At 43.3% G+C, this 25,719-nt stretch overlaps 1 protein-coding gene across 1 annotated transcript; it reads left to right on the forward strand.

Annotated features, from left to right (window-relative positions):
* The first annotated feature begins 18,836 nt into the window (after positions 1–18,836).
* Positions 18,837–24,788, forward strand: LOC105693633 (protein hairy). Its single transcript, XM_012413687.3, has 3 exons — positions 18,837–19,628; positions 19,761–19,856; positions 22,973–24,788. Exons 1-3 carry the CDS (start codon positions 19,533–19,535, stop codon positions 24,179–24,181), a joined length of 1,401 nt encoding a protein of 466 aa, XP_012269110.2. The 5' UTR covers positions 18,837–19,532; the 3' UTR covers positions 24,182–24,788.
* Positions 24,789–25,719: the final 931 nt, after the last annotated feature.

The raw sequence follows: 25,719 nt of genomic DNA on the forward strand, positions 1-25,719 counted from the left end.
TTCAACCGAACCTCGTCGTCGAGCGATGCTCCCACGCGACCAGCGCGAGTCCTTTGGATCGCTCGCACGTTGCCTGCCATCGTAAATGCGGTCTGGGAATCGTGGTCGGAGATTTTTCTGATTTTTTTTTTTTTTTTCAATTTTCTTATTCAATTTTTTTTTTAATTTTTTTCCAAAGAAATCCAACGCTCCCGATTCACTACTTTTCACATCTGTAACGGATGCGTGAATTTCACACAAGCAGCTCTTCCTGCAGCCATTGAAAAACTCTTAACGGATATTTTTAACGCGCTTAGGAATTGGTGGACGGGAGTCGAGATGCGTGAAAGCATTCTTGATATCCTTTTCAATTATTTTTTCAGGCTTCTTATCGACGATCACAAATCATCGATATTGGTTGCCTCTCGGAGGCGACTGGATGGATCCAGGGGATCCGAGATCTTTTGAAATATCCGCAAACCTTAGCTTCTGAAAACGATTGCTCTATATCATATTTCGAAAACCAATTAAGAATCGAGACCCCATTAGCCGAACTAGAAACGATAATTGGATGTAGAGCACGGCCTATTAATTTCGAAGATTCGGGCCCATTTCACTAATGAGACCGCGGTAGCCGGGCCCCGTTGCCTTTAGGCGGTTTGGCCGAGATGTATACGGTACAGTATACGCTCTCGGATTCCTCCTCCTTAGAATTTTTATACCCGACAACACCGCGTCTGGAGATATAATAAATCAAAAGGTATCAAAAATAGGTTCAAAATTCACGGCCTTGCCGCGTCATCCTCGTTCTCTCTCTCGATGATGAAAAAAAAAAAAAAAAAAAATCGAAACATTTTTTTTCTCTCGCAAATTATTCATAACCCGCAAAGACTAAAAAAATTAATCACGAATCGTGGCTGACGGTCGTACATTCTTGGCTTTAAATTATCCCCGAGTGGACTATTTGTAGCTGGAACATTCGAGCATTTAGATAATCAGAGAGAGAGAGAGAGAGTGGGACCCGCAACAGTGTCGAGTCATATATATTATTTTAAGGTTGGCAACAAATTGAGCGAGTGATTGGTCGAAGTGGTGTCCACGAATCGAGCGAAGCATATTAGGATGCAAAGATGTTGGTCCAGAGCTGGTTGACCCATTGGCAAGACGCTCGCTACGAATACACAACGCGCTAACATATAAATTTAAGTCTCGCGCGGAATGGGTTCTCGGAATCGAGATCTAATGTAACTCACGAGATTCTCCTCTCTCTCAGCTCTCCTATATACGGACCACAAAATATTCCCACGATTCTCTGAACCCGACCGGACCACGTCCTTCGCAGAGGGCGAATTCGGTCTTCTCTTTTTCTCTTCGTTTTTCTTTCTAGCGAAAGGACTCGCGAATTCTCGAGTAGTTCTTCCGTAATATCGAATTGAAATTATTGAATTATTTCTCAATTTTCAATGCGACCGCCAATTATTCCTACGAAGCTCGAATCGGGCTGCAGGTTGATTAGACGTCATTAAGTTCGGATAATAATGTATTTTTCAAAAAGGAATAGTCTCGCAACTATTTTTTTCTCCCAGTACATTATGACGATAAAAAATTATATCATTGCAGTCGGCATCGGAGCTACGTTCCAAGGGGCATTGTGGGCATCGAGGAGATTGAACGAAAATTCTTATTTATTCAAGCGGTGAAAATTGTCTGTTTAATGGGTATAATAATGCACCGATTTAAGGACGACTAACGAGCGATATTCTAACGCATCAACATCAACGCAACTAAAAGCTGTTCGAAACAGTTTATTATACTTGTTAACAACCCGATGAGTTGCTCGACTAACAGGGCAAAAGGATGAGAAAGTTACATTTTCTGTGATACAAACTATCGTAAATCTCTGATTCTGGCTATATACCTGATACATGTTCAGTCGTACGATCTGTATTAAAACCAAAAAAAAAAAAGAAGACGAAAAGCCACAGCTGCTGTGTGGAATTTAATGTGTTTCTTAAAACGTCTTATTGTGAGTCGGATTTTGGAATTAACCGCATTAAACAGAGGCATAAAGCCTGCTATTATATATCACGGCGTAATTTGTCTCTCCACCATATTTAAATCATGTGAATTTACTATTTTCATCCGTCTCCTCGCCTCTGTAATTTCGGTAGTTTACATCATTTTGTGATTCAGCTGCGTTGGGACTCGCACAAAAACGGAAAAAAAAAAAAACAAATTTGCACACAACGTTAACGTTCCGTTCATAACGGATCCCTTATCATATAAGGCTTATATGCTTTCGACTACCACCATCGGCGTCACCGTCGAGTCAAAAGCACAAGAATTTAATCTCCGTGATTAAGTGCATTTGACGTTTAATCAGCTATTCCATTGTTGGTTGGATATCCTGAGCCATGTCGCAGAAATATATCTCGAGTCTCATTACGCGCAGAAAACATAATGATAAGGGTGAGCAACAGCCGCAGCTATAGATCGTTTGGTACGAATCGTAAAATTAGGCTAACGAGTATAAAAGGGCCTTGACTCTGCGAATCGTTGTTCACCCGGCTAGCTGCATTCCTAACTACGTCTTTCGAGAGGAAACGTTTATCACTCGTTAGAAACGAGGCAAATTACATGAGCGAACTTAAACACTAGGTATATGTATTCGTATGGACGGTATACCCAAAGCAGTGGAAGTAACGATCGTCATTCACTTGTGAAATTATTATTAATACTTCAGACCGCACACGACGCGTGAGACCGCATGTAACAAATGGAGAGATGAAATATAAAATGAAAAGGATTTAATTGATTTTTACGACACGAGAATCACCGTTTAGCGATCAGATTTATCGACGATGAGATCTACGACGGTAGAGAAACGGATTTAGCGTTGAAAAATTATTACCACGGACACCGGTATCTCGACAGTTGTTGCCGTTCGCTGTGATTTTTTTTTCACACAAATGTGCCGAGACGCAACCCCCGTTAGTCCTGCCCTTGTAATTTAATTTCACCCAACGCGTTCCGCCGCGGTTTCCTCCGTTATATATATATATATAATATAATATCGAAGCTTACGGTATCGCGACAGGTGGAGGTCGAGATTTCGAACGTATTGCGTAACAGGACTTTAATATCACGCTTTCAAAATACCGGAAAGATTCCGTTGCGCGGCTCTTTCCCCCGCCTGAGAATAAATCTGAGGGGTGTGTATCTGCTTCTTTTTCACTTCCCGGTTTCAAATAAAACCTGGAGAAGAATTTTTCACGAAATGAAAAAAAGCGGGGGGATCCTTTGCCTCGTGCAGTTCGCGTTCACTTAATTTTCATTCGGGGGGGGGGGGATACTGTTGAGACCAGAAGGAAAACGCGCGAGGTATACAGAAAATTGTTACCTGTCTTCTAACAGGTTCGCCGCGTTGTTGTCCTAACTGTACTCCGTGAGGGATTAGTGGGCGTGATTTTAACCGTAAAGGGTTAGATTTTTTCTGAATCACTTTGGAAATTATAAAAGACCCAAAAAATAATTAAATCACCGCAATTTGTAACATATGGTGTTTTGTCCCTCGTCACATAAGGGACTCGTGAAGTCCAACGGGATTTTCGTCCATCCCCGTAATCAAACGAAATTCCGGTTTTCTGAGATCGTTCTTTTTTTGTCGGATACCTATACGAAAGTCTCGAAGAGCGAATTTAACGTCTTTCTTGCACATTTTTCTCGGGGTAATATACGGTTGATATTGACGATAGTGAGAAGAGTGGAATGACGCTTTGCGGTAGACTATACGTAAGAAACTGTATACCTACGTAGGATATGCGGTTTCGCAAATCATTTGACCAACCGGAAATTGCGGTGACAAAAGTGACATTCAAGAATTTTCATCCGGTAGGTAGATCCGTGCGTAAAACCAGCTAGTTCTGAAATTGTTTCACCGCTTCCTGAACGCAAAAAGTTATGATAAAAAAATTCGAACGGAATCGAAGATAGAACCTTTCGGTTTCAGAAACGTGTAAATGAATTATCTTATCGTATATTCTTCCTTTGAACTTTCTCACTTTTCTATTTCCATAGAACAATGATCATTCGTCCAACTTTTGTGAAGTTTTAAATATGAGACCTTTTCGAAATCTATTTCAATGTTAGATAAATACAATTACAGGAATCTGCAGCAGCTTAAAAAACCACGCCATCTGAGCTCGTTCTACTTAAACAAAAGGGTCCTACGCGCCCCCGCTAGTCAAACAGGGACCTAAGTCTGCAGGTAAGTCAGGTAACTACCCAGGAAACTACCCCTCATTTTCAAATCATCTCAAAAAATCTACCGATTCGAAATTTTGTAAAGAAAAAATTAAAGAATCATCATATTTCGCTGTACTTTGAGTACAGACATGACGACTGATTTCTAAGAAATGTTTTTATCCTATAATCAAGTCATGGTGTTGATTGGGGTTACCATTCGCCAACCAGCTACCATCTGCCAAAAACTGGTTCAGTTTACCACCCGTTACAAAAATCAATTTCACTCCCTGAAAATTCTGTTCCTAATGCAGAGAGTCGTTGCGTTCAAGTTAATGAATATAGAGTGCGATGTTCGTTCACAAATTTCAGGCTGAAGAATATCCACTTTCCATTTCAACAGCAGGACATAGTTTTAAATTGTTTCCTAACGAGTTTGAATCTTCGGCTTCCGAGATAGCCGCTGAATGACTTCAAAATAAATGAGGTATCGCTTGAACGTGTCGCGCAGACACCAAAGGCCCATATAATTGACCGGAAGTCGAAGCTTGTAATCAGGAAGATTTCGGTAGTTTGGAAGCAATGCTATTCCTCGGCACCTGTTTCCTTCTCTTTGGGAACCCTGGAGCGCCGGCAGACTCGGGTCGAAACAAAATAAACTGCGGATCATTCTCAACGACAAATAATCTCCACACACCGTAACCACATGTTAAGAAGCTGTACGAGTTTTCACTTTTTGAATTGGAAAAATTGAGATATCTCGGTGGAATTAATTCGTAACTTGATTTACTCGACGGATTCGTGTTCCTGTGGTCGAAGTATGTTAAAAAAGCGTCCTACAATCGATTTTAAAAATACTTTTCAAATACTTTCAATGGGTATCCCTTGGATTCTTTTCGATTTTGGGGTAAAAAATCGACATTATTTTAAATCGGGTTTTACATAATATTTTCAAGAATTTTGAGATCAGGAATTTGAATCTGCAATCTAAATTGGTTCATCGACTGAAATGAAAGAGTTACCACCAATTTATCAAAGTTGAAACCCAAAAACTAGTCGGAATGGTTATGAAAAGATATATAATTAATATGGGAAGGTTTTTATAGGAAGTCGGGGGATCGGTTGAAGGTATCATGGGCGTATCGTTGGAATAAAAAAGGGAAAGATATAGGGTCAGTTTATAACATGTACAGAGCACAGGCAGGAAACAAGGCTATTAGATTGTGGCCAAAGTTTGTGCCCTAAGGGTAAAGCGGTCGTAGCAGATGTCAAATGGATATTAACAATAACGAAATGATATAGTGGGGATTTACAGTTTTCTGTGGTTTTATTCCGTTAGTTGAATATAATATACTGACTTATTGCTCATGTATATGGTTTTTGTAGAAGCTCTTATACGTATGAATATAGTAATTAAAAAACGATTTGTGGTATTTCCCCAGAATACAATAATATATACACCTGTATCGATACGTAAATTTTTCTTCTCCGTTCACCTTCACGGAAATGTAATCCGATCCTCGGCGATCAACGGTCGAATTCGCGTCAGTCGAGACACTCGATCGGTGATTCGAGCTTCACCGTGTACACGCGGATGTCACGATACCCGCGGGTAAGTGTCGAAAAATAATTGATCGATGAAATCGATATCAATTAACGATGTATAAACGAAGGTTTCGAATCAATAATGTACAACGAATAGTCGGGGTTCAATAACGCGGATCATGAGAATCGAGAACATTGTATCGTTTTAATAACGTATTAATTGAAAATGCATCTGTCACCGTGTCGAGCTATTCGCCATGTGCATCCATTGCCCCCACCGGACGTTATCAATGTATAAATATTGTCCATTCGAACAAATAATATCGAAGGTAAAACCCTGGGGACGGCTACATTTTTTACGGACTATACTTAACAAGCCTGGTCTACTTGCTCGCTCTGCCAGGTGTTGAAGCATCCATGGGAATTATGCTGATAACTCATCGCAATTCTCACGGAGCCCGTCCTGATACGGAAAAATATTAACCACGTCGCACATGCGTGCCTAACGAATATCATACGACGCTCCGAAAAATTCGTAAATTTTTTCATGGAGAAACAAAGCTAGTCGCATCCCGATTCGTTGTGGATAAAATTTTTGTAAATCTCGCCAGCCCATACTCAGAAATTTCTCATGACGTTCGTTTCATGGTGACCTCTATTGACGCACGTCCTGCGGTCGGCGAACGAATCGCTATTCGCGATAAAATACAAACGCCAAAATCTTTCAGTCGATTCGTTGGTAACGTCCCGTCGATTTTTCCGTATACTTAACCCGAGCATCGGAATTAACAGTATTTCCCACAACGATGGTAACCAACGTAGTAATGCGACGTGACGTGACGCGATGCGATGCAGCAATCGGACACATGTCGTTCGCTTGTAGCGTTTCTAAAACACCTGGGACTCACGAGACTACGAGGCTTCGGATGGGTCAAAAGTTTTGACAAGCTACCGGTAACATCGTTCACTTCGGAGGTATACTGGATACGCGTGTGTGAATATCCTCAATTCCAACAAACGTACGCTTTGTTTTATTTTTTACGTGTGTCTCCACGCCCGAGTAACCCCACGCAGGCTAATGGGGATGGACACCTACGCGAATCGTTCAAATTAGGGAATGGACGAGGAAAAAAAAAAAAATTAATTTTTTCATCAGCGAGTTTCACTTTACCCTAAAATACCCGAGTCGTGAATTTTCGGCAACCAGAATTCTGGAAAATGGAAACCATTATTGCACACACACACTCTACTCTACGGCGACAATGGTCGAATTCTAAGGGGGGGTCTGATGGGTAATTTCTTTCGTCGCAAAGACTTTTTCTCTGCGTACAACACCGCACCCGTACAAAGTTCGACCGAGTAAATTGCGAAGGGTGCATCACAATGCGGAGTCTTGATAAAATATATACATATATAAGAAGTACACGGACGTAGTACGCCCAACACGTGTACAGGTACGTACGTACACACCGTGGACTTCGCAAGGGTGCTGTCGGTCGCGTGAGAGCGCGTGCGAGTCAGCTGTCCCGTGACGTCACGACACACTCTCAAAGAAATCTATATTAGCATACCAATAGAGAAATCTAAGATCTGTGATATCGGATTACTGTACACAATGAACCGCGTAACTGCACACACCGGTGGTAGCGGCATTTTTTAAATTCATCGATAATTCGCGAGAGCCAAAAAAGAAATTTCACAAGTTTCGTCTCACGGTCACTTCGATCACATCGGTGGCTGCGTGAATTCATTGAAGAAGAATCTGTGAGGACTGTGCCGCTCGCAAAAGAGTGGCATTATGATTCACTGAGAACCGACGTGTAAAATAAAGGAATGAAATTTTTTCGGCTTCGTGTTAATTTCGCTATTACAATGCGTACTGTGTCTCTTGCCCGCAAATTTCACGGACTTCCACGTACCGCGGGTGATCACTTGTTATGTGCGATCGGTAATTACTTATGTGCGCATTCGAGTACGAGATGATCGTTTAAGGTGCGTGTGACCGGGACGGGTCCGTCAAAAACGGACGAAGAATCTTTTGTCAAAACTTGTACGAGCGCTACTTGTATTTCACCTCCATCTTTTTTTTTTTTCATTTAATTACATCAGCCTCGCTCTCTTATTTCTGTGTACAGCTTCGTTTCAAAAAATTATTTCTCTTCGATACTCGGTGTCTCACTTCTGTCGCTCCGAAGAAAGAAGAATAAGGAAAAAGAAGCACGGCGAGAATCAAATCATTCCAATCTCATGGTCCATTTTTGATCCTGATCGAAATAACAAAAAAATTCAACCGTTCGTTACGTTACCGGCTCGTGCTCGTCTTAACGGTTCATAAAGTAAGCTGCGAGGTGTGACGTTAGTTTTATTTTATTTTATTTATTTTTAACGAAAAAATAATCGTAAACCGTACAATCCTATTTCTCGAAGTACGATGACATTTGTCGCAAAAATTAATTCTCAGGATTTTCCCGCCAATTTTTCTTTTTTCAACCCCCTCTGGTATATCGGATGTGGATGGGAACTCGCGACGTTTAGCGTGAAACCTGTTTTCCTACAGACGTATTATATATATATTTTTTTTTTAACCATATGCAGGTCTCTTATGTGAATCGTATTCTTGCATCAGCTGCAACAATGTCCTTCGCGAGGCACTGACCTACTCTTTGTAGAAAAAAAAAACTTATAATTACGTAGTCTGTCTGTTCTCGTAAAAGGGTTAAAAAGCACGGAGTGAACAAAGAAGAAGAAAATGAAAAAAAAACTGAAAAGAAAACGCGTCAAGTCCTTCGTTATGACGGACAGTTTTTTTGACCAGCGTCCGAAGTTGCGCCTCATTTCCTATACCCTATATTGAATAAATTTCAATGTATTTCAAACTTTTTTTGAAAGGAGCTCGTCGTTGTAATGCACGTAGGAAAAATGTAGATCATTGCAGCGAAGACTGCAGGGTTAAATAATGAGAGAAAAAAAAAAAAAAAAAAAAAAAAAACAAACGAACAGAATAAGAAAGTAGGCATGCATATCGCATCTGTCTTAGCGCACGCTATGATCAATATACCGACTCGCATCTGTCCTGCAGAATCAGGAAGCTTGTGCCCGTGCTCCAATAAATACGCGTACAATACCTTCGCCCGAATGATTATTTTATAAGAAAAAAGGGAGACCGTGAAAAATTTTGCGGACTTCACGTGTGCGAGGTACGTACGTACAACAAAAAGTCTACCTATGGTTCAAGGCGATGTCCTATACATCTGCAGATGTTTGCGACGTCACAAGAAGGCACACGTCACCTGGCGTGACGTCAGATCGCGAGGGGGTCTTGGGTAAGGTTTCCCTTCGAAGGAGACCACTCGCCGTCTGCCGCTTTCGAGGGAGGGGGGGTCCCCTTATTCAATGACGCTTAATATTATGCGCTCGCACACGTATTATACGTATGGGAGTCTTTCCTTCGGGTATAGGAATGAAATTTTATCAAGAACCCCTCGGCTCCGCACCCCTTGGAAAGTACAAAGAATGACGTGATTCGGTCGCGCGCGTCTCGCAAGAGGCACACGAGGTCGATGGTATAAAATTCTATAGGTATGTACACGGAGTACGTAGGTAACACGTGAGAAAAAGGCACGTGTCCAAGGCCCCCCCGTGCATCACCGCGCCAGGCACCTGGTACATTTTTTCGTATTTTTCTTCGATAACTCAAGATGTCACGCGGGAAAATTTTCATCGAAAATACCCCGCGCAACCGGTCGCACGACGGATCGAGAAAAACTTATTTTCCATAAACCAACCGATCATTTGACGACTTGAAATTTTTTACTTCAATCTCATGAGATATCGAAATTCCTGTGTTTGAGATTGCGGATCAAAGTTTCGGAAGAGGTAATTCAGGAGAACGGAAAAAATTTAACGAGTCCCCGAAGTGGGACTGTTCATTTCACACGCCCCTATCGTAATAACTTTTTAACGCATCGCGTGATGAGATCCGGATTACTTGGAAGTTATGAATAATTGTAATCAGGTGTTCCGTTTTCTCATCGCAATTACCGATCTCGAATCTCAACGTCCAGGCCATATGTCGCTGTGAAAAATTTCTCGAAGAACGTGCATTACACAGAAGCAGTTGGAGTTTGTACGTTTTGGGCCAGTGACCGGATCGGCTAGCGTAACGCGGTGGTAAGATCGCTATACCGGTGGCGAACCCCGTATAGAACGCGCAGCTGCGTCAAAGAAAAATCACTCGCTGCGTAAGGGAGCAAAAGAGAGGGCAGGTGACGTGGGTCGCGTGCCACGAAGATCTCACCGGCCCCCTTTTCTTGTTCCCTTCTTACGCAGGGTCTTATATTTTTTCCCCCCCCTCGCACGTCTCTGCCGCACATCCCTCGAGTCTAGCAATCCGTGAAACGGCGCATCTTGCATCACCCATTGTATGAACGCTCACCCTTCATGACTACCTTCGCTTCCTTCTCCCTTCGCTTCCTTCCTTCCTTTCTTCCGTATTTATTTTATCCCTACTTCGTTCGTTCCTTGAAATTTTTCAAATTTCGTTCGTTCTACCAACAGATTTCCGTTGTGCTACCTACGCTCTAGATCGTCCCAACGGAATTCCGGAGGCGAGTAATTTAGCTTTTACGATTTCGAACGATTTTCATTATTTAAACGACGTCAAGTGCGTGGAATATCAAAAAAGAAATCGATATACCACGCGTGAAAAAAAAGAGTGGAGATTTTACACTCACCTTAATACGAAGATGGGCACGAGTTCGATCCCCGAATCGGAGTGATCAGCTGTTGGCATCGGCATATGTACGGGCTGCCTCTGACCCCCTGAGAATCAAAGTTCGCTGGTAAAACGGGTCCACGGGGGGACAATGCGACATCTTTGCGTTGGCATCTCCGGGGGTCGTCGTGCCTTTTCTTACACTCCTTGCCGCTCGTGATGCTCCACCGAGGGGAGGGGGGGGTCAACCTCAGCTTCTGCAACAGAGACCATAAAAACAGAATAAAATAAAAGAGAGAAGCTAGGCACGCGCCAAACATCACCTGTCCCTAACTTTATCGAAGAACTTACGTATACGTTCGTATACAGGATCGACCTATTGGTACAAATGCAACGAACACACCTGGACTCGAAATATCCTCGAGAAATTCGCTCGCTTCCGAGAAACCGTAGATTCATCTTGAGTTAAAAAAAATTTCATTCCCATTAGGGGAGTCGGTTAATCAATGGGCGAAGAGGTGTCAGGTTCACGGGGTCAAACGAGTGCGCGGGAACGTAACGCGGCGAACGGCACGTCCGACTCGTATCGCTTATCTTATACCCGCTCCGCGCGACTCGTCCTGCGGGCTGATATCTTCTGGCTAAGGAGAGAGAGAGAGAGAGAGAGAGAGAAAAATATCCACGAAGAAAGGAAGGGAAAAAAAAAATCGGAATGCACACGCGCGTACGTGGACGTGTAAGTGGAACGTACGTGTGTACGCGACGGCTAACGCCTGCACAGTTTTTTGGGTATGCTAAATAATAGTTAGACCAGAATACTGCCGGTAAATTCGAAGCCGAAGGTTCTCACAGTCCACCTAGAGACAGACATCCGGTTCTCCGCGAGGATGAACTTGTTCAAAATGACAAATTTTATGTCTAGCCAAGGCTCGTACTCCTTTGTTGATGGCTATGCACACGGAAATTTGCATAGAGCTAGTAGTAGAACGTCAGATATAGGCTACTCGCGCTGCAACTACGCCTCGTTCTATTTATATGTGAGAACTCCGAGCGTTCACTGCAATTACTGCGGTAGTTCGCTTCGTTCGTTCGATCCTTCAATGTTTTTTGTTTTTGTCTTTGTTTTTGTTTTTATTCTCATTCGCATCGTCGATGTCCCGCGGGTAATTTAGGCTCGGAAAATCGTAACGATCGACCGCGATTCGGCGAGGATTTTTATTTTCAGAAGAAAAGCTTCGCCTAGACACAAGACAGGAAGCACAGGTGGCCTACCGGATAAGGTCAAGATTCATTGGACAGATACACCGAACCCATCAGCTGCGCGAAGACGTGGGGAAGCCGGGTCCAAAGGTGGCCAGAAAAACGCGTTTATTATTATAAGTTTTTTGTTTTTTTTTTTTCATACAAATATGCCTCAAACTGGAAACTTTCTACAGTCCAATGATCAAGAGAATGTATCGACTACCAGTAAAAGAAAAAAGAGAAGAATCTGTAGAACGATAGCTAAAAGATTTTAGGGGTTTGTTTAAAATTAAGAGTCCGTATTTAATGTGTAATTAAACACCGCGTGATATTTACAAAGGCGGAGATATTTTTTGAAAAATTTTCATGGACCACGGTCTTCGGGTTGATGAGTTTTAATGGTTCCCGGAATCTTTTGAAAAATCTGCTCGGAGCAGCTCTTTTCGGTCTCCTCGGTAATATTCTCCGGTCCGTCTCCTCTTACCAATTTTTTCTTCGCCTACTCCCGAAGACCCGTTTCGAGGTCCATCGGCACCCGAAATCCAACAGCATCACTCCCACCTCTGTACTCTTTTCTTTTTCATTTCGCCTTTTCTCTTTCTTCCGTGGGGCCCGCGATGTCCCATTCAGGGAGCGCATGTTGTCAGGTAGGTGTGTATCTACGGTGTACGGGTAAAGCACCTTGGCTTCAGCCGCAGCCGAAGCTACGTCGCATCGTCATCCTCGTCCTCGTCGTCGAGTAGACGTAGCAGACGTACTCGGTCGCCACCGAAACGCGAGCTTCGCCGAATAAGGCCGAAGGGGCCCGAGGCGATGGTGGGAACGCAGAGAGCCCAATGTTCTCACCAGCTCAAGAGCGAGCTTCGAGCCCGAGAGTGCGGCCGGGCTGCGCAAGGTGGTTAGCTTGCTCAGTCGCTCCCTGATCGCTCTTTACCTCCAATCCAACCTCGATTGCCAGCTACTACGAGATCCCTCTTTGCAACCTGCTCTCGTCGCGATTCATCCTTCCGCAAAAATTTTCAAAATCCCACCCACCCGCGCCTTATTTGCATCCCGCAAAAAAGAGGCACGGATTCGATCGAAAAACTGATGATCTTGACGGCGACTTGTTAGGGGGAAAAAATAGCTTTCCTATAGACTTTTCGTTAGTTTTTTGGAAACGGGGTATTCAGAGATTTGATCATTAATCGGGAGTCATTTGGTCAAAAGCACCGAACGAAACAATTTTGAAAATCTGAGATCCCCGAGTCGTATTCGGGTATTAATCACTGAGCTGTAAGTTAGTGAGTAACAGAAGCAGTAAAACTCGGGGTGGGTTTTACGGTGAGTCCGGAGAAGAGCCGGGCTAAGACAACGAACAAGGCTTCTGATCCCACGACTCAGCTGCAGGGGTCCATTCACTGCCCGTACCGACAGAGACTAAACAGATCGAGTTTCCCAAAAGATCGACCGCCGAATGATCTTGGCGTTAACAGACCTGCGGACAGCCGGGGATCCTTGTAAATATAACCCCATAGAACGGCCGTTCCGTACCTCGTACAGTCCTATATCCCTGAGAAATTTAACGCATCCGAAAGTGTTTTTAAACGAGGTAAAACACCGACGAGAAAACAACCCGAAACTGGAGATTAGATTACTCCGCGAGATAAAACTGCGCGAGATTTCCCATTTCTAGACCCGACGATGTTACACGGGAGAGACAAAGCGGCGCGGTCTTAAATATAAAAGCTCCTTCTAAAATCAGGTCGTACCGGTTTGATCGTAAAAATTCTACAGTTAAGAATCCTTCGAACCTAATACCTGAAGCTGGCAGACTCGAAACAAAGGTCACTTTGATATTTTTTTTTTTCATTTTTTCTAATTGAGGTGTACGGCGTCGATTAATCAGGTGACGATTACACCGTACACGATTGAAATCGATGCTGAAACGTTATCTCTCGGTTTTTTTTTTTTTCCTTTTTTTTTTCTTCTGTTTTAATCGAGTTCACGGGTCATGACTCCCCACGACTTTGGGTCCACCGATTACATAATTCTCACGACGATAGATGATGGGAATATTTTGTATCTCGAGAGTCTCGGGTACTTAAATATGCCTTCGGTCCGATTTCTTTAGCCCAATGATCAGCTGCAGCTCGGTTTGCCGTTCGTACGGCAAAACCTCTGGATTATAACTCACGATGTGAGACGTACAGGGCTGGGATAAATTTTTTAGAACGTTATTTAGATCGTACGAAAATAAATAAAGTAAAATAAAATAAAACGAGTTACCAAAACGTAACGTCGATTGGGCATATGTCATCCGCGGGTGATCTTTTTTAGTTTTATTTTTTTTCCCCCGTCAGAAAGATGAGGATAAAAGTCGCCTCATTCGAGCAGCGATTCGCACGATTAATCCTTATTTATTTCCAACAGGAAGTCTAACCCACCGAAATATATCATACGATTTTTCGAACATCTATACGTATATACGTGAAATATAAAAAAAATAAAATTCGATCCGTAATTCAGAGGAAACGTCGCCAGGATCGGAGGATCGGTGTTCAACATTACAGGATACCGAAAGGTCGGAGATTCCCACAGATCCTAAGCCCGCCCTCCCACGACCCGAATCCCTTGGGAGACAGTTATTTTATATATATACAAGAACCTGAAATTTTAGCCTTTCTATGCAAATACCGAAATATACATCCCGCGTATATACCGTCTCAGGGCTTTTTTTTTTTTTTTTTTCCCTCGTTCTGTTATTTCCTTGCCAATATAATATAAAAACGTCGGGGTTTTTGGTCGCGAGGCCTTCGTGTGTCAGCCACGCGCTCTTCTAGCGGTCACGACATAATGGATGCATTCGGTCTGCTCATTTTGTATCTTCGTCTAAACATTTCTCTTCTTTCTTTTCCCTTCCTTCCTTCCTTCGCGTCGCATTGTACTCGCGGTAGTTGGTCCTACAGTCGTACGTACGGTATAGCGGGGTACGTGAACAACCGGAGGGGGGGGGGGGGGGGGGGGGGAGAGATCACTTGGGAACTTGCAGGGGACCCCGGGAATAGGTAAAGGGTAAAGGTAGTGCGACGGAGAACCCAAGACGTGGGAACCACCGCCAGGTGATCCCGACGTACGTAGGAAAGTTGCGCCAGAGAGACGGAGGATCGTTCCGGAAGTGGCCTCGCGGCTGGCTACTGGACGACGAGTTTTTTTTTTCTCGCCCCCCTGCGACCCCGCGAAAAGAGGGTTCGCGTGCGAGTCCCAAAATCACCATTGACGATTGCACGTGCTCGTATGTATTTCGCCTCGCGCAATAATTTTTGCGAACGCTATAAAACCGGGATTTTTTCGATTTTTTAATTGGAATAGCGAAATTTGAGGTAGATTTTATTTCATTTTATTTATTTGCTTTTTTTCCAGCGCGAATCGTTGCCCGACGATTCCTCTACCTATTATTGGGGGAAAATTTCGTCTCGAACCTCCCGCACTATGCGCGTGACCTTATTCTCAGCGACGGGACCTACTGACCCAGATTTGTTCGAGGGGCTTTTTCGAGATTCTGATATCGAATTTTTGCTTTTGTACGATGAAATACGAGTGTTCGAAGTGCAGAAAAATAGACCGTGTGATTCGACACATAAAATATAGAGAACCTTTTGCAGGGATAGAGGAACTTTCTGAGATACAGCTACTCCAGAACGAGGACCTCCTTTCATTTTTTGGAGATCCTAAATCGAAGAAAAAATTGAATATATATATTTTTAAGGTTTTCGGTGGGGTCCTCGGTAATTTTTATTTCCCATAGAGTTATACAGCTGCGCGCACTTCATTTAGTTTTTTTTTTTTTTTTTAAAGATTCCATGGTAATTAGAAACTTTCTATCGCCCCGGCGTTGTTTCTCCTTCACTTCCTTGTGTGAGTCTGCGGTTTTTGCCTCTCCCATATTTACGGAAATCCTCAAATACGCAGCGTATCGCGTTCACCCCCATCGTTCATAAAGTTTGTCTAGGGACCCCCCGAACGGTTTACACTTTTTACCAATTTTTACCGCACCCTCTGAAACTAACCCCTCAAAAAATTACAGCTAAACTCCTATGGGAAGCAACAGAATTAGAGTAGAGTTAGTTTTTTCACAAAATTAAAACTTGCCGCGAGCTTATGAAATATTTTAAACAACGATATCCAACATGGGTGTGGAGTGTTCTCTTTTTATTTTTTATTTTTTACTCTCGGTTACAAGAACGGAAGTCTAGATTTCGTGTCGGGAATCGAAAGTGAATAGTCACGGGATATTTCACCGGTAGGAAAAAAACAAAAAACGAAAACGAAAAATCCCACAGTGGTCGAGGTTCCCTGCGTGGGCGAACGAGGATCGCTGACGCAGGTGCATCTTCGCAACGGATCTCCCGAAACGGGGAACTACGGGGTTCGGGGAAACGGGAAACAAGTGTTCTTTGGTGGGCGTTCCAAATTTAGACGAAGACCAAGGCGAGACCTTTCGAGATGTTTGTGGTCAAACCCACCGCTCCGGGGCTTTCCAGCCTCTACGGGTCAATGAGAAGGTCGCGACATCTGACCGGACGCCTTCCGTTATGACAGCTCCTCCAGATATTTATGGGAAATTGTGGATCATGGGAAAACGAGCCAAAGATAAGAAATCTCCGAATTTCCACGAGATCGTTACACACACGTACGTACGTATGCACCGCCGCGTCGATATTTTTTACACAAGCTCCCCGTCTCTCGAGATAATTTTTTTTAACTCGAGGAGCGAGTTCACCAATGAAAAAAAAAAAGAAGAAAAACGCAGCGACGTATACAAGACTCAAGGCCACGATACGGCTGGTAGTTTGGAAGACCTTAGCCACCTACCTCAATCTCTCTGACCGCTCTAACCGCCCTGACCTTACGGTGTTCCGGAAACCGTGCATATTCACCACCTCGTCAGAGGCGGGAATCGCCGGTTTCTTTTTTCTCCACTACAAGTTCGTCGCAAGCTGCAGGGTAGCTACGGCGTTGGAAAGAGAAGAGGAAGTGTAGAATATGCCGATTCGAAGCAAGGACACGCGGCCTCCGAAGCGAGTCGTAGCTACGCAATAATATTATTGTCATACCAGTCGTCCAGGGACAAAGATACAGCTCAGCGTACATTATGCGTTTATTGGCGGTACCCCAAATAAAACCATAAACTACGTAGTCCGCGTTACCGCCTCTTCTTCAATATACTATATACCTTCAAGGAATGCATTCGTTTTCAGAAACGAGAATTATCGTTACCGAACCAACTTCCCGGAGCTTGAGGAGAACGGCGAATAATTTTTAACTCGGTCTTTACGTAATCGCTACAAATTTTTTCATTCATATTTTTAATTGTTTGTTGTTTTCTCTCTACCCCCGGGGCGTAACGACACGTAGGAATTCGAGTCTCGAATGACCGCTGCACACGGTAGCGTTTGTGTTCGATCGGAAGCAGCTGCAAGCGTGTGTTGGGTTTTGATTTAATCGTCGGCAAAATGAATTCGGTAATTGCATCGATAAATATCTCGGTAATTTTTCTAGAGCCCTTGATTCGGTACTCGAAATTCGCAATCGCCGGATCAGGGGTAACTAATTTATTTCTCGCTGACGTAGTAACGGGTCGGTCACTATGTAGTAAAAAATACTTTGCACCGCGTTCTCCCGGTACGTATACAACTCTTTGTGTCGCTGGTATTGCAGCGGGAATTGCGTGACGAAAGCAGAAGGATCCTTAGAAAAAAAAAGATCGTAAAATAAACGTCAGTCGACTAGAACGCGGCTGACTCGTACTACACAGCGCGGTTATGAGCTTCAACGATTTTATCGGACGATCAGCTTCGGCATGCGGATTCCGGATCTTGATTTTTCAAGTTAACTTCGCCCCACGGGTCCCTTTGAATTACTTTTTGTCTCACCGTCGCCGCTAATGCGGCACAAATTTCACGGTGCCGCATATACACAAACGTCGATGATTCTCGCGTTGAAAAATCTTTCTTCTTCAAATCCCCGCCCTCTTTGCTTCGCTGGATTCTATCGCGCGACCGAATTTAATTGGGGAGAAAATGTACGACCAACGCAAGTAGGTATCGATAAGCGTCGCTGGGTAAGTACTACGTGAAGTACGGTAAATTCCCCAAAAGTCGCGCAGCCCCTAAAAGTAAAAGTTTGCCGGCGCAATAATCGGCAGTCGTAAAGGTTTATTTATTTATTGTAGGGATCCGTCTATTGGCCACGATTGGCCTCTTAAAATGGGCAGTAACTGATTTCGACAACAAATTACTATTCCAGAAACGCTGCTAATTTTATTGAACAAGCGCCGAAACACCCCGCCTCTATACGTATCGGGTGTATCCTTTTCAACTTTTCGGACATGCGACCATTTTTATGGTGGATTGAATTCGACGATATAAAATCCCTGTTTATATTTCTCTTTAGTTTTATAGTTTTACACACTCGTTGGCAGAGTGTTGTAACTCGTAAGCGTGCCGCCGACCACTTCGGACTCGCGCCACGATTTTAACAAAAATTCTTTATCGAATTTTTTCCACTTGTAATCGCGGCGAAATTTTCACCGTATATATACAAACGTTCGCGAGCAACGGAATATATCAAGGCACACTCGAGTCGTTCTTAACATAAAGGTATTCCCTCTGCATGCGCACGTCCCCGTGACGCGAACATTTCACACATATGGATATAGGTATGCCTACATTTTGTTTGAATTTCTTTATCAGATGCTTCTCCGTCTCGTGCATTCGTGGGATCAACAGACGCTGTATTATTTCATTCAACATCCTTATTGCGAGGGAAAAAAATGAAGTTAAAATTTGTAATGAGAATGCGTTCAGGCAACCCCAAATATTTTTTGACAACATTTTAAGAGGAGACTCGAAAGGATTTCATAGGTAGAGTCTGAATATTATTTTCAACGCCCATGCATTTTTTTTTTAATTTTTGGATTCGAACCGTATTCTTAATTCTGAAGAGCAAAAATGAGTTATTCTGTATTTCTTCGTTAGTGATAATTAGAGATTAATTTCGGTTCGCCTGGTCCGGGATAATCGAATACCTTGGGAAAATCGGTGTGAATTCCCACACATCAACAGGTCTGTTGAGGGCTGAGATTCCGTGTTACCCCCACTTCCTAGATGCACCACGTTTTCATGCAGCCTGCCAGTTCTCCCCACCACATTTAAATTGCCCCCCACTTCGCAGCCGCTACTGCATCGGCATGCGGTCTTCGAATTCGTAAACGTCAAACAGTAACCCTCCACACCCTGACCGGGTCGTCACCAGACAAGGTGATCACCCCATCGCGAAGTTTCTGGGACGATCGAAAATCGCTGTGTTCATCGAACATTTTGTAAATAAATTTTTGACTCTGTGAATAAGTTTTTTGAATATCGATATCCGATTTTTCGAAATGTGCTTCACTGTTAATCGAGTTACGATTATTGATTAACATCTAAAATAATCTACGAGGAGGGCGAGAACGAAGCAAAATTCAACGAAAACGTTGTCGTCGATTAAAATAAAACTATTTTTTTAATTATTTGTGTTACGTTTTTCATTCTTCATTTTAATATACATACATAGATTAAGTTTTGAAGTGTGTGCGTGTTTCCTTAATATTTTTAATACTCATTGTCGGTGTGAAGTTGCGGAATTTACACCCGCTCGCGCATGTATCAACGATCCACATCATGCGGGGATAATAATAATACGTGTGAAAAAAGTCGACCTTAATTAATTGTCAGGAGAGACGATTAACATATAATTACGGCTGAACAAAAATTGCAAATTGTTATAAATGGTGGATTACTACAGCTACAAAATGTCAGGAAGCGAGGAAGAGTTCGAGCCTCAAATGTCCCAAGCCGGAATGTCGAAGGCTGAACTACGAAGGGTGAGAAATTCGAATCTATGCGTTAGAAGTACTTGTTCATTGGAAAATTTTTTTTTTTATCAATTGTGTACCGTGTAAATCAGTTAATCAATCGAGAGCTACCCTCATTTTATATTTTCTTTTCCTGTTTAGAGCAACAAGCCAATAATGGAGAAGCGAAGAAGGGCGAGAATAAACCAATGTCTGGATGAATTGAAGAGCTTGATCCTCGAGGCAATGAAAAAGGATGTAAGTTCACTTTGTTATCAAACTTCCAAAACCTGCATCAAGTTTCAAATATTCTCTCTAAATGTGTATTTCGTTCCTACCACGATTCTGGTTCTTGCGATCAGCTGACATGTAGGCTTACGGTACGTAATAGCGAAGAAAGCCCTAGTCACGTGCTCTGTTTTTACTATAAATAGATTCGTCGGCACGTTGTCGCGAATAACGTGATTATCTGCCGATGACGTATCGCTCGTCGATACAATGATTTCAAGTTCGCGCTGAGGGGGGGGGGGTTAATTGAAAGCTCGGGCGTCACGGATATCGATGCTCTATGTTATTTGCGAAAACGATTTTTCGCGAACGCGAACATTGGGCGAACGTTTCGACGGCGAAAAATATTCTACTCGGCTTTCGCGAGGATTGAACTTTGACATGGACGCGTGTGACAAGTCCGAGATAAAATTTGGTCGTGGAAATTTGACATTGACCCAGAAAAGTTAGATTTTCTCTCGTTTCTTATCCGCTTTTGTTTGCCAGCGACTTCTTTCTCAGTTCACCACCTTCCTTCCCTTCCTTTTTTTTCTTACCTCTACGTTCGTAAATATTTGACCAGGTTCCCCGAGAGTGGACGAAAGAGAGAGAGAGAGAGAGAGAGAGAGACGAATACACAGAGAGAATTTCTGGTGATCCTGTCTGACGGCATTTATTTAACATGGTGCTGAAGGGGTGACGTCACCGCGAGGGGGTTAAAGTTTTGTTTTAGTATTTTAGATGCCGATCCGTGGGAACGATGTGCACGCCGCCCGCATACGCGCGCCGCTCATGGTGCAGCAACGGTACTCAACTGCCTCGAGATACTTCGAAGCGAATTTCACCTCTCAAAGGATCTCGTTTATAATCACGATCCCTCGATATTTATTCACAATGTCATCTCACGGTGCCTCTCGTTCTCCATCCTCCCTCGGATCCACCCCAATTATCGGCGTGCGTAGCAGAAAAACAAAAAAACAAAAAACAAAAAATAACGAAACGAAAAATCGGGACAATAAAGTTATCCCACAAAAATTGTAATCGAAGTGGATGAAGTTACGATAAAATATAATCCTTGCTTTCGCACGGTTGACACCGTATAATCTGGACGTGGCCAACCGGTCCAGGACTCGAATGTCCTCTACCCGTAGGCCCTGCAGTAGCTCTTTGGGCAGTGAGATATTCTCGTCTCAATCGGAAACTTGATCCTGTTAGATCGATCTTGCATGCACACTGCCGTGCGATGCATGCGACGACGACGAATTATACTCTCTCACCGTTCTCCCGATCCGCCCAGATGACTTCCGCTACCTGCTCACACTTGTCTCTCCCGTCCATCCGTTCGTCCGTATAGCCGTACGAAACGCCCCCCGCGTTCGTGGGAACCTCCAAATAATTATTAAAAACTCATCTCAGGTTCCTCAGTCGCCTCTATTGTTGACCGTATCATCTTCGGAGATTCCCTTTTCCTTGCTCCTTCGGGATGAAAAAAAAAATACAGTAACCGCCCTTTTTTTTTACCTACAACCATTTTTTTTTTTCACTCTCCTTTCTTATTTCGCTTCATTCGTTCGTAATGTACGGGATTTTCAGCAGGTGTCGGTGAAAATCTGAGATGAAAATTTGATAAGTTCCAAAAATTTGTTAACGATTTTTTTTTTACTTTTTTTTTTTTTTTTTTTTTTTTCAAATATCGTCCCTGTACTCCAGTTAACGACCGCAGGGTGGGTGTTCGCGTACGTACAACCTGTGTGTAAACGCATCACGTGGTTTTATACTACACAGTCACGCCCGTATATACGAGCAAGTGGAATATATAGGTAGTTGAAGCGACTACTAGTCGGCAATATGAATGAAAGCGATTCCCACAGGAGTAACTCTTTAACATAATGCCTGCAGACACCGCGACTCCCACGCCTATTGTCAAGTAGACCACAGACTTTACCATAAAAATGCGAACGCAAACCTTTAGCATACAAATCTAGAGGATAAATCCACACAAAAGGATCGTAGAATAACACCATGCTAACACCGCTATTCAGAGTCATTGAGAGGCTGGTGTAAAGGGATGTATATACTTATATGTATACCCGAACTCAGTTATAAACTCGGTTCTCACTCGAACCGTTGAAAAATAGTATTAATTCTAACGTAATACTGGAAAGAAGAGGAAGAGAAGAAAAAGAAGAAAAGAAAAAGAAAAAATTTTCAGCTTTTTAAATCGTTTTCACTGAAAAGATATTATATATACCCGGATTTAACCGCTTATTGTACGTTCCTACAACTTATAATGGATTATTGCAAAATTATAAAGCCGACTCTCACGGTTCGCATGGGAGTTCTCGCTCACACATATTATTTCAACTCGTACGTTTGTATTTATTATACGTACGTGCAGCGTTTCGTAGTTTATACGAAGCGATTGCCGTGCCGATACTCGGATTTCACACAGCAGCTGTGACAACGAATAAAATTGAAGCGTCGCGTCGATGTAGAAAATCGATAGGCGCGTTTAACAAGTATAAAATAATCGATCGCGCGAGTTCAAGTTAATTGAGAACGAACACGATTTATATGCGCAGAGAGACACGTGGGATCCTTCGGAGTAACGGGGTAATGGATAGTTTCATCGCGTGTAATTATTCCTCCATAGAAATCGATCCACGGTCGTTGTTGCGATCGAGTCACGACGAACCCTCCGGCTCAAAATATCTTTAAGGATCGTTCGGCTTCCCCGTAGTCAGCGCGGCAGCACGGCGAATGATCCAGAGAAATCGGCCGTACGGTACCCACTGCTGGGTACGCGAACTCGACGGTAATCGCGTACGATGCTTAGACAGCTACGTCATTTCAGTAATGGCAGGCTACTCGGATCGGTAGCGAAAATAAATTATCTTACATTAAGCCCCGGGGCGATATCCCGCGCCCTCGCCTCCGATGGATATCCTGTCTCAGGGTTTTTAAATCCGGTTATTTATAGCCCATCACTCTTATTTTCTGCATCACGAGCTGAAAAATCTCTTTCATCGTCTTGACGTTCAACAGAGTTCTCACTCGCACTTGAGCCTTCAATGATACTGATAAGTTGGTTTATTTTCTGATTTCAGCCGGCGCGGCACTCCAAGTTGGAAAAAGCTGACATCCTGGAGATGACGGTGAAACACTTGCAGACGGTACAACGTCAGCAATTGACGACAGCGGTGGCCACGGATCCGGCAGTTCTGACGAAATTCAGATCGGGTTTTTCGGAATGCGCCACCGAAGTGTCGAGATACGTCAGCCACTTGGAGAACGTTGATCCCGTCGTGAGACAGCGTTTGGTGTCGCACCTGAATAGCTGCGTGTCAAACCTACAGCAAATGGCACCTTTCTACAGTCATTACGTCCCTTATATGCCCGAACGAGTGTTTCCGGAAGTGAAAGTTGGCTTTCAGAGCGACTTTCAGAGCGGCGACGAGAACAATAACGGAAGTGCGAGGATCCAAATACCCAGCGGTGTTCAACTGATACCGAGTCGTCTACCGAACGGCGAATTAGCCCTTCTCGTTCCACAATCGGCGGGCATATCGGCGAACTTTCCATTTTTTCCACCGGCAAACGAAGCCTCGTCGAGAATCGGACCCTCCTCAGCTTTCACCGCCGTACACAGATCGCACAGCCCTCTGCTCAGCCCTTCGACTTCTACGTCGAGCTTCGGCGAGGAGAGTCACCACTCCGAGAATTATCCCCAGGCTAATTCGCCCGGGAATAATTTATTCAAGGTTCCCGATCAGAGCCCGCCCTCTTCGTCGTCGAAGAGTTTCTCATCGCCGGAAACACAGAAGGCTCAGATCAGTTCGTCCAGCGACAGGAAATCTCCGATTTCCTCGTTCGCGGAGGTCAAGGTAGACGTAAAGACGGTTGCGCTCGGATCGAAAGCTTCGAAAGCGGAAATACCGGAACCGATATCGGCTATGAACGTTGGCTCATCTCTTCCAGCTCTGAGACTCCCGTTATCAGTGATTACCGATAGATCTTACAACCGGAACTCCATCTACACCCGAAGAGAAACCCTGAAACGTCCATACTCGGAGAGTCTGTTGGCCATATCCGACAAAAGACCGAAGTACTACGAGGCTTCGAGTTCAACCGCTTCGGTGAACGTTCCTTCGACCACTTTTTCAACAGCCAAATCGACCGGGGATCGCGAAACTCCAACTTCCGTCGAAGATCTTTCGAGTAAACCTTCCTCTTCGGCTGGTCCCAGCTCGCGCAACGATAACGACGAATGTGCCAGGGGACCGGGAGGAAACGGTGATATGTGGAGACCGTGGTAAATTTTTGCTGAAATATTTGATCAGGGGCGGGTCATCTCATCGATTCGAGAATGGGGAAAAGAAGAAAGAAGAAACCCTCGAAGTATGGGGCGCCATTCAATTTTAGAGACGATATTACAGTGACTTAGTTAATTAGTGGCGAAGCCCGTGTACCTTTAGATTTAAGTGACATGATTTTTTACGTTGACTGTTTAAACTACTTATTGTTAAGATGCGAGTCATGGTATGTAAACGTAGAAGTAAAAATTGGATATTTTTACGCAGAGTGAAAAGAAAGCTGAATACATATTTTTTGGTAAATCTTTTGACAAGGATTGCGAATATAGTGAAACTTGGACATGCGTTAATCGTGCGTTCTCTCAATTTAAAGACTAAAATCAGCTTTAAAGTATCGTTAGTCTAACGCCTTAAGTGTAAATAGCTTTTGTAAATAATTATATCTATTTTACTACATACTTTAACTTAATGTATTAGAACTTAAAATTAATTACGTTGTTCAAAAATATGTTTCCCAAATGATCCGAAGCGGTCAGTATTTTCAACCAATGTAGTATTATGACTTTGTGATAAATATTGTAACTCTGTTGAAATTAATAAAGATTTTTTCAAGCAAGAAGAATCACATCTCGCACCCACTTTTCAGCGATATTTTTCAGCAAAGTTCTTTCGCATAAAACCTTGCGATTCCTCTCAACTCATTGGTGAGTTCGATTTAAGTTGAAAAGCTAAAGGATCAGTTTGATGTGATTTGGAGGAAAAAAAAAAATTTATCATCCAAAGTCAGGAATACGATCTTACAATAAATGCATACATAAATTTTCTCTGAAACTGTGGGCAACATCTAATCCTTTTTGATCGTTAATAGCCCGTTGAAAAGCTTAGCCTTTTAAGAGGCGTTGAAACGCAGCACCGCTCATAAGCTGCAGATTTACTTTTACCTTTTTGTCGATAAAGGAGTAAAAAGGAACAAAGTTGGAGAGAAACTCAACCACCTGTTACACCGTGAAAAACACCCCTGAATTCATCGACCGAGTACGTTCATCCGGCTTATCAACTCTGCGCATTCGTCAACCTCCTGAGGAACGCGTCGACATCATCTATAGGACAAGTACAAATTCACCTTACCGACCACCGGGCACCTACCTCACAGCGAATCAACCAGGACTGACAAAATGAGAATTCGATCGAACACGGTGGAGAAAAGTAGCGAGTAGTTTGCAGAATAAATCTCTTCAACCAACCCTGATGAAATGATTAGAAAAAGGTGAGAGATTATAAAATTAGATGCAGCTTTGTCGCCGTGGATTGCATCGACGGAGCACAAAGTGCATCGCAAGCGCAGCAGAAGGTACGCGCCGAGTAGGTAAGGCGGAGAGCGTTTCAACCCCTGACGGTAAGGGAAGTTTGCCTTTGATTTCTATCAAAACGGTACGCCGTTGCTATAAAAGGAGATTTTATTGGATTATACTGGCTCAACGAAGGGATAACAGAGCGTTTCTTCGCCTCATAAATTTTCTACGAACTCTGTGCAACTCTGA

Source organism: Athalia rosae, chromosome 4, assembly GCF_917208135.1.
Source record: "Athalia rosae chromosome 4, iyAthRosa1.1, whole genome shotgun sequence".
NCBI classification, from domain to species: domain Eukaryota; kingdom Metazoa; phylum Arthropoda; class Insecta; order Hymenoptera; family Athaliidae; genus Athalia; species Athalia rosae.